This window comes from Labrus mixtus, chromosome 16, assembly GCF_963584025.1.
Source record: "Labrus mixtus chromosome 16, fLabMix1.1, whole genome shotgun sequence".
In the NCBI taxonomy this organism is placed as follows: Eukaryota; Metazoa; Chordata; class Actinopteri; order Labriformes; family Labridae; genus Labrus; species Labrus mixtus.
In genome coordinates, this window is record NC_083627.1 from 10933366 (window position 1) to 10951906 (window position 18541).

General features: G+C 39.1%; 1 protein-coding gene across 2 annotated transcripts in view; it reads left to right on the forward strand.

The window, feature by feature from the left end:
- The window catches only part of trappc9 (trafficking protein particle complex subunit 9), a 211196-nt gene that overhangs the window by 50911 nt on the left and 141744 nt on the right, over window positions 1–18541 (forward strand). For both annotated transcript variants that reach the window (XM_061059316.1, XM_061059317.1), the window contains one exon: window positions 2585–2748. In XM_061059316.1, coding sequence (XP_060915299.1) covers window positions 2585–2748 — 164 coding nt within the window. The remainder of the gene's footprint in view (window positions 1–2584; window positions 2749–18541) is intronic.

Consider the following 18541-nt stretch of genomic DNA (forward strand, 5'->3'; position numbering starts at 1 on the left):
TTCCTAACAAGTGACAAAGTAAATGTCACTGAGCAGAATTTCACTGATGTGTCGCACACAAATCCTATCAAATTAATATTTAAAAGAAGAATGTGTGACTCTCTGATCCAGTAGATGTCGCCCTTGAGCACCAGCATGAAACCAAAACAAACTGCTGTTTGGGGACACCTCCGCTATTCTGAAGCCTCTGCTGTCCTACAGCGACACACCTCCAATTCCCCTCTCCACTCGCGATAGCATGTAGGAGTTATCAATTAGAACGCAGCATGGTTAAACACCATTAAGCAGCGGACATATTGTCCTTTGCTCGAGCTGCACTGCCTGTGGCCTGCATTGTTGTGTTAGCAGGCTGATGTTAGCATGCTTTGGTTAACTGAAAGCTACATATTGTACATAAATTACACAGACTGACTGTGATCTTAATGCACTTACTTGACATCCAAATCAGCAGTAAATAGACTATTTTATTCTTCTTTTCTCTAGTCTTCACTAAAACAGCTTTATACACAAGGCCATCCAGTCCATGTCAACATGATATAGACATGGTTTAGACAACAATACAGCTGTAGGGACTCATGCTTCTCACTCATTGTAGTCAGTCATGACTCAGAGAGAGATTTACAGTATAGGATAGACTTGATTTCTTAAGTGTGAGTCCGGAGCCTGCTAACACAACAATGCAGGCAATTGCAGCTCAAGCAACTTGCACTGCTTAATTATGGTGTGTTCTAATTGGCCCGCCCCCCCAACAATGAAAGAAGTCATTTAAGGATACCTTTCTGATAGAAAAGGACACTTCCTTCAAGTGTTTGTGTCGCCGTGTCGCCGTGTCGCTGTGTCGCCAATGCTTTAAACCTAGGGGAAACACTGAAGTAACCTGAGTGTATAACGTTTATGTTTTGTCAAGTCCTTCCTGTTTGGTATGATCCATGTTTTTGAAGTAAAAATGGGAAACAAGAAGAGAATTCATAGCTTAAATTACTACTAAAATAATATCAGGTAATGCCCTTGTTGAAGTGTTGTAAATCATTCTGACAGGAGAGCTGCTGCAAAATCTACTATTAAGGTCACGTCTGTAAGTACAGCACTTCAGCAGCTTTTGAGTTGCAGAAATGCTTTTATTCTCCCGTGTTGGACGAGTACCATGGCAGACGCATGAAGCAAGTAGAATATAAATGATAAATGTCACCTCTAGGGTGCTCCACCCGGTCTACAGGTAGACCTTCAGCTTTGACTTTGGTCGATGTGGTGCCTCATTGACTCCTCAGATGTCTTATTGCCTCCAGCACCAAGCTGCAGCTCTTAAACCTTATCCTCCTGTGTTTAATATTTGCTTCATTATTTTTAGCCTTCCTCAAGGCTCAGAATGAAGATCCACAGTCGTCTTTCAACCACATTTTATAAAAACCGGAGATGCAATATCTGTTTAAAACTGAGCTGCTGGCATTAGAGCAAAAAACCTTTTTGATTATCACTTCGTTTATATTAAAACATTTCCCATCATTGCTCTGCTTAAACCTTCACATGAGTTTCAAAAACAAGATATTTTTCTGTTGACCTGCTCTCAAAGTCTCAGAATAAACAAGCCTGTCAATGTAATTCTAGCTTCAGGCTGAACGTTTGTGGCATTGTAAAATCATGATACTCAACATGTGCATGTGCAATGAGGTATGATGAAGTTGTTTCCAACACCCACACTCTTTCTGAATCTTGTATATTTCATATATTTAGCTCCAGTGTTTGCAATACTTTGTAAAAACAGATACCAGAGGCTCTCTTATACTTAATGTGTCCGCTGTGACGGTTTGCTTTTGACAGGTGATGAAATATTCCTGTTTGCTTTGATGAAACTGACTGAGATGTGACCAGAAATCCAAAACGACACATGGTTTAAATGGCAAGGGAGAATGTTTGTTTTATGTGCCTAAGTCCAGTAAAAGACTCTCAAAATCAACTAGTCCATAAGTTCTACTTTTAATGTTCTATAATTCCTCAATTGTCAAATGACATTAAGACATTTCATCCTATAGTCAGTACATGCAGAGAGAGGATCTTTCTCAGCCCTTTGCACAATATGCTGACAGTTCATACATACGTACAGCGTTGATGTAGGCTCCACTTTGAAAGTTTTGATTGACCTGGCCATTATTTCAGCGATGATTTTTGTCATCCATATTTTAAATGGACCTCAGCTTTCACATTTTAAGCACTTTAAATAAAATCCAATTGAGATTTGATGGCAAACACCCCAAAGTCATTGAAATTGGTGCTAAACTCTCAACAGGACTCTCTGCCATGGGGGGGGGGGAAGCTCTCAACATATGACAACTAATGAGATTCATAAAGCATTAATCAACTGCCTGCAAAGCATGAGGGAGTGCATTTAAAACTCTGCCAGTTTTCAAACATCTGTAGTTGATTAATGCCTGAAGAATTGTTCCTTAAACTTTCACAATTACGGTGCTATTTTTAACATATCAACACACAGGCCTGGGATCTATCAAGTTATTCTTTTTTGATAAATGTACTTTTCTATTGACTTTAAATGACTAAATCGTTCTTTCTCCTCCATAAACTTGAACAGGTCGGCCCACACAGCCCAGCCGATGGTCAAAGAGGAGCTGTCCAGCACTGTGTCCGTCCAGCTGTTCAACGGAGAGACCCAGCAGCTGACCATCACCCTGGAGAACATTGGATCTGAGGACATCGAGACTCTAGAGCTCACCTCTAAGATTGTCACCACCAAAGGTAAAAAAAACCTCGATCAACATGGCTTAAGCTTACGAAAAATAAAGCTGTAGGCAACGACAGGTTAATCAGCGAAACTATGGATTTTTGTAGTAAATAACCTTTTAATAAGCCGGGTCATGTCAAGTGAGCAAGACCCCTTTGCTCTGGGTCAGGGTCCTGCCAACTCTGCCCGGGTCAGGACAGAGAATGAGGTTCTTAGATATTATATTCTTGTATTTTTTTAATGTTTGACTGTGACGGCCTTTTTCTTATGATTATGCATTCTTTCAAATATTTTCAATACACAAATATTTCCCACATCAGGGCTACAGGCTTACAGTAACATTCTTTTCTTTTTTTAGATTTATTTTTGGGGCTTTTTGTGCCTTTAATGTAGAGATAGGACAGTGGATAGAGTCAAAAACCAGGGAGAGAGAGTGTGGGGAATAACATGCGGGAGAGGAGCCACAGTGGGGATTTGAACCCAGGCAGTCCGCTTGCGTACATAGGGCACGTGCATCTGATGAACCACTGCGCCACCAGCACCCCTACAGTATCATTCTTAAAGTAACACTGACAAATGATGCAACTCAACTGGTTGGCTGAGACACATAACTGGGAACCAATATTTGTAGTCTGGTTTGATTGGCTCTGATCCAAGATGTTAACGGCTTAATAAACAGGAAGTTGTATCAGTATCAGGTTGTTTAAACAATACAATCTCAGATCTTTTAATGATCCGTGTACCAAAGTGCAAAAAAACCTATAGATCATCAGTCATATTTTAACCAGTGGTCGAAAGTAACAAAGTAGATTTGCTTGAGTATCTGTTCTTGAGTATTTTTTGGGGGGGAAACTTACCAATTTTTCTCCAAAACCTTTGAAAGACAAATATTGTACTTTTTATTCAGCTACAGTTTTATAAATGTTCTTGTTACTCGCTACTTTTGCTCTGAAGTCAGCTGATGAATTTAATTAAATTTTTCTAAAATCAGATCCAGACAATAAACTGAGTGCTCATGTAGTTCTGCAAGTGGTTTGTCTAAGTGTTGTTGCCATACCTGGACGAAACTCCACTGACATCAAGTGTTTTTTTTAGTGGTGGTGATGATGGCTACGGTAGAGAAGAATGCAGATTTTCGACCGGAGCACCCTTGACCATATCTTAAGCCCATGTTTCAAATCTGAATGTTTTCTCACTGACTGACATTTCCCTGGTCGTCAGGTATTTTTGGTTATTTCTATTATTTTCCTATTATAGTATTTTAGAGCTGCAAATCATGACATCTGTAGCATGCAATGTAAATCATGTTTTCTATAACGTAGCAGAATGTACACCCATGTATTCTTTGCTGCACTCATGCATTGTGAAAATACAACATTTTTAGATTTTTTCAAAGAGTGGTTTGAATACTTCAGTATTTTTTAAAAGCAAGTATTCCAGTACTTTAACTCAAGTCATAATTTGACTGAGCAACTTTCACTTGTACTGGAGTCATATCTAAGCAGGAGTATCTATACTTTGACCCAAGTCATGAAGTTGACTACTTAGTCCCCCACTGAGCCCACTGCCACTAACAAGAGAGAAAGAAGGGTGGTTTCCAAGTCAATTTGACATCCCATAAAGACATAAAAGTTACTTTGTTTGTCTTTCAAACAGAGAGAGAGCAGAGGAAGTGTGGTTGTCTAAATTGCACAAATAAGCCATTGTATTTGACAGTTTGCAGGAGTTTGCTTACAGTTTTTGGTAATTAAAATAACAATACATTACCCAATATTAGTAGCCTAAGACTTTAATTTATATCCATGGTATCAAAACAGGTAATGATACCCTATCATTTTTACTTATTGTATTGAAGTTTAAAATTCTGGTATTGTGGCAACCATGATCAGTACATTATAGTAAAGAAGAAAATATGAGAATTTGATGGATTAACAAGGTGTAGGTGTGAAACAAGTCATGTAGCTCAAACATGCAGATTCAAACAATAATGCATAGAGATCGGTGTGCTGACATGTGTTATTTATCAATGCTGTTTTATTCAGGACAGCTCGTGATGCACTTCACCATCCACTGAGTTTCTCTTCCAGCCTTTTGCAGTCTCTCTGTCGGCTGTACCACAGAGGTCACTACCCATTGTCTCTGGCTCTACATCTTTCATGCCCCTGTGGCTTTTCCGTCTGTATTCCATCTCTTTGTTCAACACCTGCACAGGTCTTCAGATCTCAGCAGCACTCCTCACTCTGACTGTCAGTCTCTGTGTGTCCCTTTGTTTTTTTTTGTCTTTGTCTAACTGTGAGAAGAAAGCAGCCACATTATAAAAGTAGTCAGCAAAATTTTAGAACTTTAGCCCTCCTGTTATTCCTCCACAGTGCTACCTGGGATCAGTAGTTCAGCTAAGAGATAACACAAAAAAAATAAATGAAAATACTTTTTTAACCTCTCTTTCAGAGAACTACAATACATATAATGTCATGACATATTATTGTAGGGCTTGGTCTGTGTACCACCTCACCCTTACTTTGGTCCTTCAACATTTATGACTACTTGCATTAGCCCTGTTTCCACCAATCGGTTCAGTTTGGTTCCGTACAGCACGGCACACATTACAACCAGAAGGGACCAAACTGAGAAAAAATTCCTGTATATCCTGTGGTTTAACCACTGGTAATGCATTACTGCAAATTCAGAATAAACCAAGGAAAATTTGCTTTTTGTAACCAAGTCTTATACATGTACTCTCAGCAGGAGCTTACTCTCAGAACGACGAGTGAAGGAGAAGATGCTGGAAGCCGGTTATTGGAATTGATCTGACATTTCCAAAATGGCCCAAGGGTTCCATGTTTAATTGAGGACAGGCTACACTAACACATTCCCAGTCAAAGGGTTAACTCTCAAAGATCTTCTCTCACCATTCAGCTTCTGTCTCTCTTGCCGTACACAGTCGTACATTGTTCTAGCTTTTATCACAGTTCTTTTCATAAGTATGTCAGAAACTCTCTATATTGTGCACAGATAGATTAAAAAGAGACCAGATTGATATAATGGCCCAACATTGAGGTGAGAAAAATGTAGTGCTCTTTTATTACACTTATGCAAACTTTCATGGTGTCTCCTGCAGGGATGTGGAAATTGGTTCAACCAATTAGGGATGGTGCAAAATGTCAGTAAAATGTTTTGACTAAGCTGTAATGTTGAGGCTTCGCTTTGGTTAATGGGCCTGAGCTCCCTGCTTTACTGCCCGGATGTAACCCTACACAATCGGCAGATGGCAGTCACAAAGGGCAATTCTGGTAAACTGGCACCACTCAACCAGCGCAATGTGTAACTACATTCAGCAGAGGCATGTGGGCGTTAACCTGCAAGGAGGCTGGAAGGCTGGTGTTGCCAGTACTTCTAATTGTAGCCACACTCAGCAAACCAATTTGACATCGTTTAGCCGGGGGTAATGCACATCCAAGTAGCAGAGGCCTTTTAAATAGCCTTCAATTTAATTATTTGAGAATCTGATGAACTGTTTCAAACAACAATTAAATAGGCTACACGCAATACACTCTTGGACAATTTATAACCGTACTGTTTTGTAAGTGTTTTCTTACCTTTAGACTGGTGCACTAGTCTTAATTTACGTTTCCATTTCATTAAAAACAGAACTAGTCACTCTGAACATCCTAACCACCAATCCCCTTCACCTGAAAAGAGCGGACCCAGGAGGTTTCTGGAGAAGCATAGAATGAGGAAATATTACGCTTAGACACTTGGTATCACATACGCTGTTAATGTGGGCCCTTGAAACCAGTCATTCTTTATTCACTCCTTTTGATTATCACAACCCTTACTATACCCTGGAGTGTTATATATATACAGATGTAGAGATAATATAAAAGAACACAGTTATGTGTTGTCTTAGAATTTCTCTGTAGAAGCCCAAGAGAGCCCTCACTTCTAGCTGGATACGAATTTGCCTGTCAGTGGTAGCTAGTAATAAAACAGTCTGTGGTCTGGAAACTTCCATTCAGTAACTAACTCTTCACCTCTTAGAGTCTCCTGCTTCCTGCTGGCTTTGAAGTCTCTACCTCAGAAGTTGTCTTTGAGATGGACCTGCTGTTCTGGTTCTTTTAAATGATTTATGCTGCTAATATAGATTAGCCTTTCAAATTATTTTATTTTGATAGTCCTTCTCCAGGGCTGAGTTACAATAGCATAAAGGAACTTCAACCATTTCTCTCTGCAGAATAGAACCAGACCATTTCTTTACTATCAGTTTAAAAAAGATCTTGTACAGGTAGCTTTATAAAAACAATTGTTCATAGGGCGACCAGAGTTGATTGAGGCTCCTGGACCAACCACCTTCTTTTCTGATCTACAGTACTGCCTCAGTTTCCAGGCAAACGATTAACACATAGACAAGATGCCATTATGTGGCGATATTATTGGTGCACAACTAATTGTTAATATGTGAATAGATCCACAGATGCATACCCAGATCTTCAAATATGGAAACCAGTTTCAAAATGCAGAAGTATAAATGTTTTTTTGCTAAGAGCTGAAATCCCATAAATGACCAGTTACAACTGAGGTAGGTCGCTGTGTTATTCTTCATTTGCTACAATTCTTCCGTGCAAGATCCACAAACCTGTGTGGCAATCCACAAATGTGTGTGGCAAATGTCTGTTTGCCTTAAGATCAGTCTCACAGGCTTACCGTGGCTTGGTTTCTTCCTTCCAGCCTCGCTGGTCAATTGTTGACCTCTTCCTTCATCTTCCTCCATCCAACTTTCCAAGCCCAACATGGCTGTTCATCATGAGTCAGTTTTTTTCCCCCCAAGGTTTCTGCCTCTTAAAAGGAGGTTTTTCCTTGCCAGTGTAACTTTGTGAAATGTTACTTAGTGCTCATGATTGACAGATGTTGGGTCTTTGGAGATAATATAACAACAAGTAAGGTCTTTCACCTGCTCTTTTGTAACATCTTTTGAGATTTCATTTGTTTTGAATTGGCGCTATTCAACTTGAGATTGATTGATTGAATTCAGAAGTAATTTCAATCAAACCAGTACCCCACGAGGCTTATTTACTAAATCGTTTATCCAAGCTTTTAAGAAAGATGTTCATGACACGAGGGAGAAAAGCTGTTAAAAAGTGGCACCTCCAGCCTTGTGCGCACCGCTTCATGCCAGAATGCTCTACACAATGAAAGGGGGGGTTGTCTCTCGTGCACCAAATTGCTTTTAGTGGGAAAACTATTTGATTTCAAAAACAATAAATGCAGTGAATACTCTTTTCAGTTACTTAGCAACATTCAAACAGTGAAAAAACATGTAAATATTGGAGAATTGCAACCAACTCCGTTTTAAAATTCAGGTAAAATGTAATCGACACTCACAGCTAAAAGAAGACATTTTCATTTGAATAATATTTTCTTAAAGCTGAAGGGCTTATATATTGAAGGCCAAAGGTTTTAACAGTCAGATTCCTAAAAAATTAATTATATTTTAATGTTCAGTGGTAGCAGACAAAAACTTGTCAAAAGAGAAACCACCAGCAAAGCTTTTCTTCTGGCATTTTGTCGAAACTTCTTCTTCTGAATCATCAGGTTTTCAAGTTTCTTCTCTTTGTTTTCTGCCTTATCTATTTTAAGTCCTTCCAAGCTGTCCGCTCCTCTTCTTCAAATCTGTATTTTTGTGAAGTCTCAGGGAATAAGATCTCTTTCCTCAGTTTCTTATATTGCTCTGATTCTCCTTGTTTTCTTGTTCTTCTCCTGTCATTCTGTTTTCAGAGCATGGATTCTCTGCAGGGCAACAGAGTGACCAGGAGCACTTGTTCTATAAGCAGAAAAAACAAAAAGATATAATCTTTATATTCCTATATAGCCCCTCTAGCACATAACATGACTATATGTAGTCTCCATGGTAAGAGACAAAGATTAGGAAGTACAGAGATGGTCGACATAGTTTATATTCATTCATTTTCTCTTTCTTTTTTAAGTAGGTGACATAAAATCTTTAAAGAGAAAAAGTAGTGCAATGAAATTACATAAATATTTCACATTTACAATCTTCATTATCACATGTATATTAATTGCGGATATGCGTGATAGTCAACTGAACGATTTAATGTTAACACCCTCGTTAGTCGACACAACAATAACATGACTGATTTTATTGAATGTTTTGATGAACAGAAACAGAAAAAAAAATACAAGGAAAAACTCTAAACATAAATTATTCAGAGGTTATATGTTCCCAAGCCTGCCTGCAAGTATTATTATAATATTCCCCTTTTCTTTTTTCTTCTTCTATTTTGCTTTTTCTTTCTTTCTTTCTATTTTATTTTTCCCATTTGTGACTCAAGAACAGTTGTTAAACGTGACTATAAAAATAAAAATTAATTCAGCCCTGCGATGCCACCTGCCGCTAGCCGGGGCTGTAGCTCTGGTTAATAGCTACTTCCATTCTGCCATAATGCTCTACTACCTGGATGTAAACCAGCACAGTGGACGGATGGCATCTTGTAATGCAGTTGATAGTTGTATGTAGGCTATGTCAGGTCAAACTGGCATATATGCACTAAACAGTAGCCATGCATAACCAGAACAGGCATGTGGACGTTAACATGCAAGGGGGAACGAAGGCTGGCGATGCTAGCTAAACTCAACAAATTAATTTGACATTGTTTACCTGCCAAGGCTGTGATCCAGTTTTTGATCCATGTCAAATAATGGATGGTAAATGGTAATGGTTTTCTAGTCTTCTGACTACTCAAAGTGCTTTTACACTGCATGTCACACCTACTCACACACTTTAGTATCATCCATCAGAAGTAATTAATCCCATTCATACACCGCCATCGAAGCACAGGAGCAATTCGAGGTCAAGTGTCTTGCCCAAGGACACATTGGACATGTTGCCCTGCTGGGGATCGAATCCTCAACCTTCTGGTTGACGACTCTACCAACTGAGCCACAGCTGCCCAATAAATAAGTCGTGCTCAAGTTTGAGCCTTAGAGTTTTCTTACCTTTTAGACTAGTAGACTAGTCTGAATCGTACCATCCCTAACAATAATACATTCTTTTGATATCAAATGATTAAAGCTCTCTTGAAAACTAAAGCTTTGAACTCCCTGGACCAGAGTAATATGAAGACTAAACTTTGAAGCATCACACAAGGATTTCCTCATGGAAACTTAGCAGCAGTATCTAGAAGCAGTGATCATCTTGTTATCAGAATCCTGGCTATCTCTACTTTTGCAGTCAGTATAGTTGTGTTTATTTTAGATTACATAAACTTGCCTATGCCTCTGATACAGAGGCATGTCAAATACAGTTTGTTAAAGTGTGCATGTAGCTTTATTGTTACTATTTAACACATGTGCAAATAAGAGCAGATACTAGAACTCAGCTTCTTAAAGTCAAAACAATAGATCATCTTACTTTGCATCAACATATTTTAGATCACAGCTTCACTGGTTGTATTGTTTGTCTTTGTTTTTATGTTATTGTACTTTTTGTCCCCCCTGCTCCATTATCTTTCCTGCCTTATCTCTGCTGGAAGAAATAAACCTGTAAAACAATAATTATCAAGGTCCCAAGTTGTCACAACTTGTTCAATGAGTTCTTTTGTAATATTATTTAAATTAGTTTGATAAACAGCTGGTAAACAGTCGAAAATGTACTACCCCAAGGGCATGACAACAATGCTTAATGTGTGTTTGTTTTGTACACTCTGATGTTTAAGCTTTATTCAAGCACATACTGCTCCCTAAGCAATATGTTATTTCATCTTGACACTGACCACAACATATAATGTCCAGAACGAGTGATATTTCCACCCTGATGTCTCCCATCGAGTCGTTAAGGTTTTTGGCATATTGACTGATAAACAAGTTGTTATTTGGGAGGCAAGGTCGAACATACTTAGACAAGATGTTAAAGTAGAAAATGTATGAAGGGTATGCAAACATTAAAGGCAGGGTTGGTAATTTTCTCCAGATACACTTTTTAAGATTTTGGTTGAAATTGTCTTTAGGTCCTGACAGACATTAATAATTCATGTGCTCTGAAAAAGGAACAAAGGAAATCCGTCATCTGTAGCAGTTGTAAGCCTGTAAAAACTTTGACCAATGTCTGCCACGAGATACCAATCTGATGAACCAATCAGGCCTACCTGTCTCCGAGCTGAGGTCCACTTCTGTACCAATGGCGCTTGTGCAAGTGAGGGGCGTGGCTTTTGAGGGAGCACAGGGTGGAAGGGGTGGGTGTAGACGGAGCACTGAGGGAATGCTACTTTCAAAATCATGCTACTTTTCAAAAATAACCAAACCTGCCTTTAAGCAATGAAAATCAGACAGCAACAAAAATATAACAGGAAAAACTACCAGTCGATTCCTTGAATTGTCTTTCAAACAGAACACCAAACAAGGCTGTGGCAGTGACTTGTGAGGTCGCCACACAGCCTACATTATCATTTAGTTTACTCCAAAAACCACACATAAACTCTCCCGCTTGCTGTCATTGGCTGGGGGTAATACACCAGCTCCCTGCCCAGAAACATCCAGAGTCAACCAAAACAACACAAAACATGAAAATCCAGGCAGAGGACAGGGTTTCTATAGACAAATCACCACCACACATTTATGGAGGTCCATAAGTGATGTTTGAGCGGGAATAACTTTTGCATAGTTCTCTATTTGATTTTTTTTAGGAAAAAGCTGCTGACTCTTTCTTTATTATTCACTTCATGTGTTCTTTTGTGTGCCAAAAATACATCGTTTACAGTATGGTACAGACAGATGGTGGCGATCTTACATTTATAATGTTACGTTTTAACTGGAAAAAAAATCCAGCATGTTTTACCTCAGGCTCAAATAATTCTACTCGTATCTAGAGTTAATAAATGCCTTTCATATCTTAATCGTGATTGTCAAACGTGAATATTAACTAAGAAGGGAATGTGTTTTTTTTTTTAGCTAAATATGGCACGTTGTGGCACTGGATTTTCACCATCCATTGTCTGTGTTCTCCATCATCAATCAGGAAGCTTCAACATGAAAACGGTTGCTTGGCACATGACTTAAACGTAGAGCTTAACACTAAGCCACGATAAAACATTTGGGCTTCCCACCCTGAACGTGACGTCATGGCAACATGGTCACCGTGATAATATGGTCTATTGGACCATGATTTAAAAAAAATGAACACCATACTGTATTTAAGCAGATTTAAAGTTAACAATAGAGACCATAAAGCGCTTAGGAAAAATGTTTACTGAGAAGTACAGTCGTTCTCTTATCTGCTTCTGTTCAGTCGGCTGCGTGTAATTATAGAGTATGTTTACAACCAATTCAGTCACGCTTCATTTGGTTTTGCGATGGTATGCAGGTTAGTGCAATCCTGCATTACCTTCACTTTTCAGACACTGAAGATATCCACTTCACAGTGTGGACCACAGTCAATATTGCCTCCTTTTAGACACACTGCCATTTCCTTTGATGCGCTTTTGCTCCAGGTTTCATTATAGTCCAGAGAAGGAAAAAAAAACCCTGAAAGCAATTAAGTATACCACATCTGATCTGGGCGACCTTTGAAGGCCATTTTAATGTCAGATCAGTTCCCGTCTGGAGTGTACCACCGTTGTCGTTCTGGGTTTCTCTGTGTTCCTAAAGTATATCTATGATAGTGTTAGATGTTAAAGCTGTTAAAATTGAATCGAGAATATGAATATCAGCGATGTGCTTGTACCTCAAAGACTATTGATGACTTACCCGTCGACCTTACCCGTTTTTTTGGGCGTAAAGAATGATGTTTCCTATGAATAATTGGAGTTGAGATCTCATTAAATAATTTTTAAGGTAGAAATGAACATGCCATACATTGCTTGAAGATCTTTTGGTGTACACTTTAAGAGCTCACAAACAGCCATTATGTCAAACTTCTCAACTCAGAATCGAGTATGACTGTTTTTTGGACTTTATCCAAAGTTTTTCTCCACTTTTATGTGGTTGCTGCAGATTTATTGGCAACTTTCCAGCCTATATATATTTTTTATATTTAAAGCAGACTGGGATAAACCAGGCATTAACTGCCAAGTATCTTTGTTGTGTTCAGAAAATCCTCTCATTTTTGAAGGCTTTTGTAGTTTATATTGTGTAGACATCTTTTGTTTACGGCTGCAGTGGCCTTGAAAGGTAAGGTGAGGAAATAATCCACACGGCTCAATTTTCAGACCACTTTTGATCAGTTTTTTGGATCTGCCATGTTCATATCCTGATAACAACAGATTTGTGAGCACCACTACTTATTTGGGAGGTTTGAAATACTAGATGAAATTAGGATGCATGACTTCTGTCTGCTATAGTATTCCTGTTGGCACTGTCAATTATCTGTCTCGCTTTGTCCTTTGAGTATAAAAGGAGAGCATAGGGAGAAATACATATTTAAAGTTTTTTGAAGGGTTCAAGAGGGTTGCCCCTAGTTTCTTGTCCGCTATTGGGTGCAGCCAAACAAAGACATTCTTGTTAGAGCAGGAATCTCGCTGCTATAGCAGAGGCGCAGCAGAAAAGAAAAGAGGATGCTACACAACAAAAGAGTGAAAGACTGTGAACAACAAACACATTACCTTTCTTTAAAAGGCTTTTATTATCCCTGCAGACATGAACACGTCTTGTCTGGAAAGTTCACTCCATGTACAGCCACCAAACAAACATTCACAGGGGAGACGTGCACTGCTATTGTCAGTTAGCAGGCTGGTTGGATATTTAGCTGCTAAGCTAAAGCAGCAAGATTAACAGTGTTTAATCGACACATTTTTATGTCTTATCTTAGGGTATATTTTTTGTGCCTTTAATGGCGAGATAGGACAGTGGATAGAGTTGGAAATCAGAGAGAGAGAGTGGGGAATGACATGCGGGAAAGGAGCCGCCCGCCCGGAAGACCACAGCCTCCATACATGGGGCGCGTGCACCAACCAGCGCCCCAACACCAGTATTCATTGACATGTTTCATCACGCTAACAGCTATACAGCTAATACAATATTTATAGTGCCCACTACAGTACCTCTTCAAAAATAATGCCTCTTGATGGAAAAAGAGTTTGTTTTGTCAAGTTTGATAAATGTCTGGTAAACAGTCTATAATGTACTAGCTCAAGGTCATGATGACAATGTGTTGTGTGTGTTTGTTTGGAGGGGATTTGAATTAGGGTGGAGGAAGTGGAAGGAGAAGCTCTTGTTATCTTGCACTGACTCTTACTTTCTTGTTTAAAGTTATATTAAAGCCTTTAAGTAAATGTTATTGATGTGAAAAGCCTTTTTTGGTAGAGCCGTTTTTATCTGGGTTTCTTGGCTTCAGGTGGAATATAGAGCTGTAAAGCTTTTATGTTTAGAAAAAGTGAAGGTATTTTGTTTATTCAGCATCGAAGCAGTTTTTACAGCAGTGTGTTTTATGCTGACCTGTGTGACTCCATTGGAAGTTCCTTTTGATTTAACTAATATTGCAATATGTGCAAAGTATTGTTTCCAGTTTGTTCTTGAGGCTGATAATTAGAAATCCTGGAAGTGTACTTTATTTTTCTGCATCTCAGACATATTATAGCTTATATTTTTCTTCTCTGTAGTGCAAAAGGTTTCACAGTCTTCATCATATTGAATAACAAGCTCTTTAAGATTCTCCCTAGCTCGATTCAGACTGCCAGAGTAAGACCTCCAGAATATGTGATTCAAGCTTTTTCCTCAGCCATAATAAAAAAACACTAAGTGACTACAAATGGCTTAATTTTGTCTGGCAGGTTTAAAAAAACTACAAAAGTGACCTCAAAATTTGATATCAGCTTATCCTTGAGTTCCAAGTGGACATTAGTGCAATTTTTTTTGAATGAACTCCCAGGATTTCAAGAGATTTCACTTTCACCGTGTTTGTAACAGTGGCATGAAACATGTTTTTCCCGGACACAATAGCTCCATTCAGACTGCCTGTACCTCACCTTCAGTACAGTATGGGTGTCACTGAGGCGTAATGGGGGAAGAAAGTGATCCCACCTCTGTACCTCCATTAGAGGCAGTAACAGAGGTGTTACAGATGCGTTACATTCTCAGTTTCCTGTTGTTACCTGATGAACTCTTGTATTTATGTATTTAATGTAATTCATGGTGTTTGTTGTTTCTATTGTCTGAGTCTATGTGCCTGTGTTTCTATATGTTTTTTTTTTCATATTGTTTTCACCTGGCTGTGAAACCAATTTCACCTCGGGGAAAATAAAGTTGAAAGTTGAAGTTGAAGGGGCAAGATTGTTGGAGCCGGTGGGGGAGAGAGCAGAGTTGTGTATGTGGAGCTCCCGCTGTTTCTCAATGCGCTGTGCTTCTGCCTACCCACACTGTGAATTCACAGACTGGAACACCAATATTACGCCGTTTGCGGAATAATGAGTGTAGACAGACTTAAAGACGGTGGAGCTTTGTTACAGCGCTGTTGCAGAATGTCATCCTGAAAAAGGACTCCTGTTTCCTAATGGAGTCTTTTGTAAAAGGTTTCAGGTGTCAGAGACAGACAAAGTCCTCGACACGCTTGTTGTTCAGGTGTGAGAAAATGAAACTCCAGTGAAAGATAAGCCTCAGAGGAAGAACAGCCTTCTGGGCTACACAACCCTTTTCTGCCATTTTTCGATGAATCTGTAAATTAAGAATCTCTAAGAAACCAACTTTAACAATGTAATCAATTAAAAAAAAAAGCAACATAATAACATTCATACTGAGGGTACCTCTGTCATGAGTGTACTGTAACACGTGATGCAAAGCTTTGTCCACTAAGCAGCACTGACAGTAGCTGTTTTGTCGCCCTGCAGCACCATGTTGACACGTCTTACCATTACTAGTCATCATGTCCCCTGTCTCCTAAGCACGTGAGCCTGAGCATCCTTCATTATGCCCTGCTATTGACTAGAGACAGGCAGGCCACAGCTGAGAGGGCCTTTTTTGAAAGCTGGCCACCTTTTCTGTGGGATCTCAATGAATAAAAGATAAAGAGTCACAACAGGAAGACATCTGTGGCAAAAACAAACACATTACTCTTTCCTCCACAGCACACCCACAGCCGTCTTGACGTGTGAGAAAGGAGCTTGGGTTTTTCGAAACTAAATATTTATTGATGAAACTTTATAGTTAACAAATACACAGTCTTAACACAATAATTTTTTGTATTGCAAAATAAATAATAGTAACTGAGTTGTCTCTTATCAGACCTTTTGGTATACTCTTAGTGTCTTTCTGTGGATAGAAACATCTATTCTCACCTCAGCTTTCCTCCGCAACACTTATTATATATAATCCTATCAACTCTTTCATAAGGACAAACACTTTCCACCATGCAATCTATAACACAAGGATAAGAATGGATTGATATTGCTGCAGTGATTTTGTGTCCTATTGACTAATTTCTCACCTGACGTCTGTTTATCTATTTTTGAAACTAACAATTAGTTTCATGATAAGGGTATAAATTTTGGCCATCATAAAACTCTCCTTCTCATGATGATGAGCACAAACTCAAATAAGTTTCAAAAGCTTATCAACTCCTATTACGACATCTGTTTTGTGGATGCATGAAAAAAAAAAACAAGATTATATCTTTGTCTTTGCTGCATCCAATTATAACGGAGTCAGATAATGTGTGAGGAGGGTCAGGCAAAAATCATTCAACTGTATTTTTTATAGAACTGCATCTATGCATATTTTGTATTGTGTGAGGGAAAGAGGAATCTTTAACCATTGATGCAATATTTAAAACATTTAATTGGGCATTGGTTTAACTTAATCTCTGCAACCAACTTTGCAGAGATTCTGCAACTAACTTTGAGCATTTGGTGCACCCCATCTCCATCTGGGCGGCTGTGGCTCAGTTGGTAGAGTCGGTTGTCTCTCAACTGGAAGGTTTGGGGTTAGATCCCCAGCTCCTTTAGCAACATGTCCGATGTGTCCATGGGCAAAACACTTAACCCTGTTTTGCTCCGGCTGCTTCATCGACGGCACATATATATAATTTGGGATGAGTTACTTCTGCTGGTTACTTTACATAGCAACCTCTGCCATCGGTGTGTGAATGGGTAGGTGTAACCTACGGTGACCTGCTAATAAAAGCAAAAGCCAAATAAATAAGCTTCAACAACTACAAAAAAATTCACAGTTTAACATGAACAATTTCTGATGGCCTGTCAACATAGAAAGTTACTAAACTGAGTACCCGTTTGGCTTATTCAGTGGAGCTGGTATCCCATAATAAAAATATGAATGCTTGCTACACCTCTCTGCCATCATGCACGTCATTCTCACTTTCTTTCCCATGAGTTCTGTCTCCTATCAGTAAGTAAAGACAAAGACCAAAACATCCATCCGTCCATGCATTATCTATACTGTTTATTCTATTCAGAGTCAGAGTGGCTGGGGCCAATCCCAGCTGTCATTGGGCAAGAGGCAGGGCACACCCTGGACCGGTAGTCAATCACAGGGATGACAAATAAAGGCAAACAAGCATTTACACTCTCGTTCACTTGAAATTTAGAGGCACCAGTTAACCTACTGAATACCTCTAGAGAGCTAACACATGCATGGGGAGAACATGCAAACTCCACACAAAAAGGCTCCTTGTCTTTCCAAACAGGGGTATTCTTGATGAGGGTGAGCGCAGTAACCACTGCACCACCATGCAGCTCGGGCCAAAACATAATATTTAAAAAAAAGGAGAACAAGCAAACAGAAAAAGCAACTCTGCAGCCAACAAATATAACAAAGAGGTGACTCTATGTGGGCATTAAGTTTATCCCAATTCTGTGAGTGTTGGAAGAAGCAATATTAAGGTTACAGTTCAACAAACATCCCTATTTCCCCGTGCTACTGTAAGCCAAGGCCCTTGCTCTGTTGCTTGAAACCCCCTCAGTAGTTTTCTGACAGGCAATGAATTACAAAACAAATGTAACTTTTGCCACATTTTCTTGCAGACAGAACTAACTCGGGAATGATCTCTGAATCATTGCAGCACATTCATTCATTTACCACTTAAATCCTGAGCTGAATTGAACTCCCTAAATGAATGGATTTTGTTGCAATGTAGGGCTCTTATTTCCCTGAAAAGTGAATGCATTTTTTTAATAATATAACAACAGCCCTCATTTCAGGCCCATAAGGGGATCAGCAACTCTGTAAAGGAATATTTGCAACTCAGAGTAAGACAAGAATCAGTTGACTGATATCATCAGATAATATAGATTAATCGTATGGGTCTTAATATCTCTCTTTTAACAATTCCATAAAAAACAAAAAACAGACATGGATGGAGTCTCAGTTGCGCCATCCATTGGGCGTTTTGAAGCCAAATGATGGTGGGCGCCATAAGAATCAGCATCTAACTTTTAAACAATCTAGTTAAAGGCTGTAGAGCTGGAGGAGGAGCCTTTGACCTCCTGGCAAACAGCAGCAACGGGCCTGCTTGTTATTCAGCCAAGGCACGTCCCCAACTATGCAGATAAATGTACAACTCCCTGCCTTAATGTAATCAAAATGGATGAGTGACAAGAAAGATCACCTTTGTACAGTGTGTTGAAAATGGCTCTATAATTATCTCTATAATTAACACAATCATTCCTCCCTGTTTGATCATCATTGCTAACGCTAATATTAGACCGATCAGTCTGTTATTATTCTTAGTTGTTACTGAAAGTACTACACATACTTTTACCATTATAACTGATATTGCAGCTATGTATCTTATCTATCGTTTTCATTGTCGTAGTCCTTGATGATCTGTCTGTACTTATCCTTCTTCCTGCA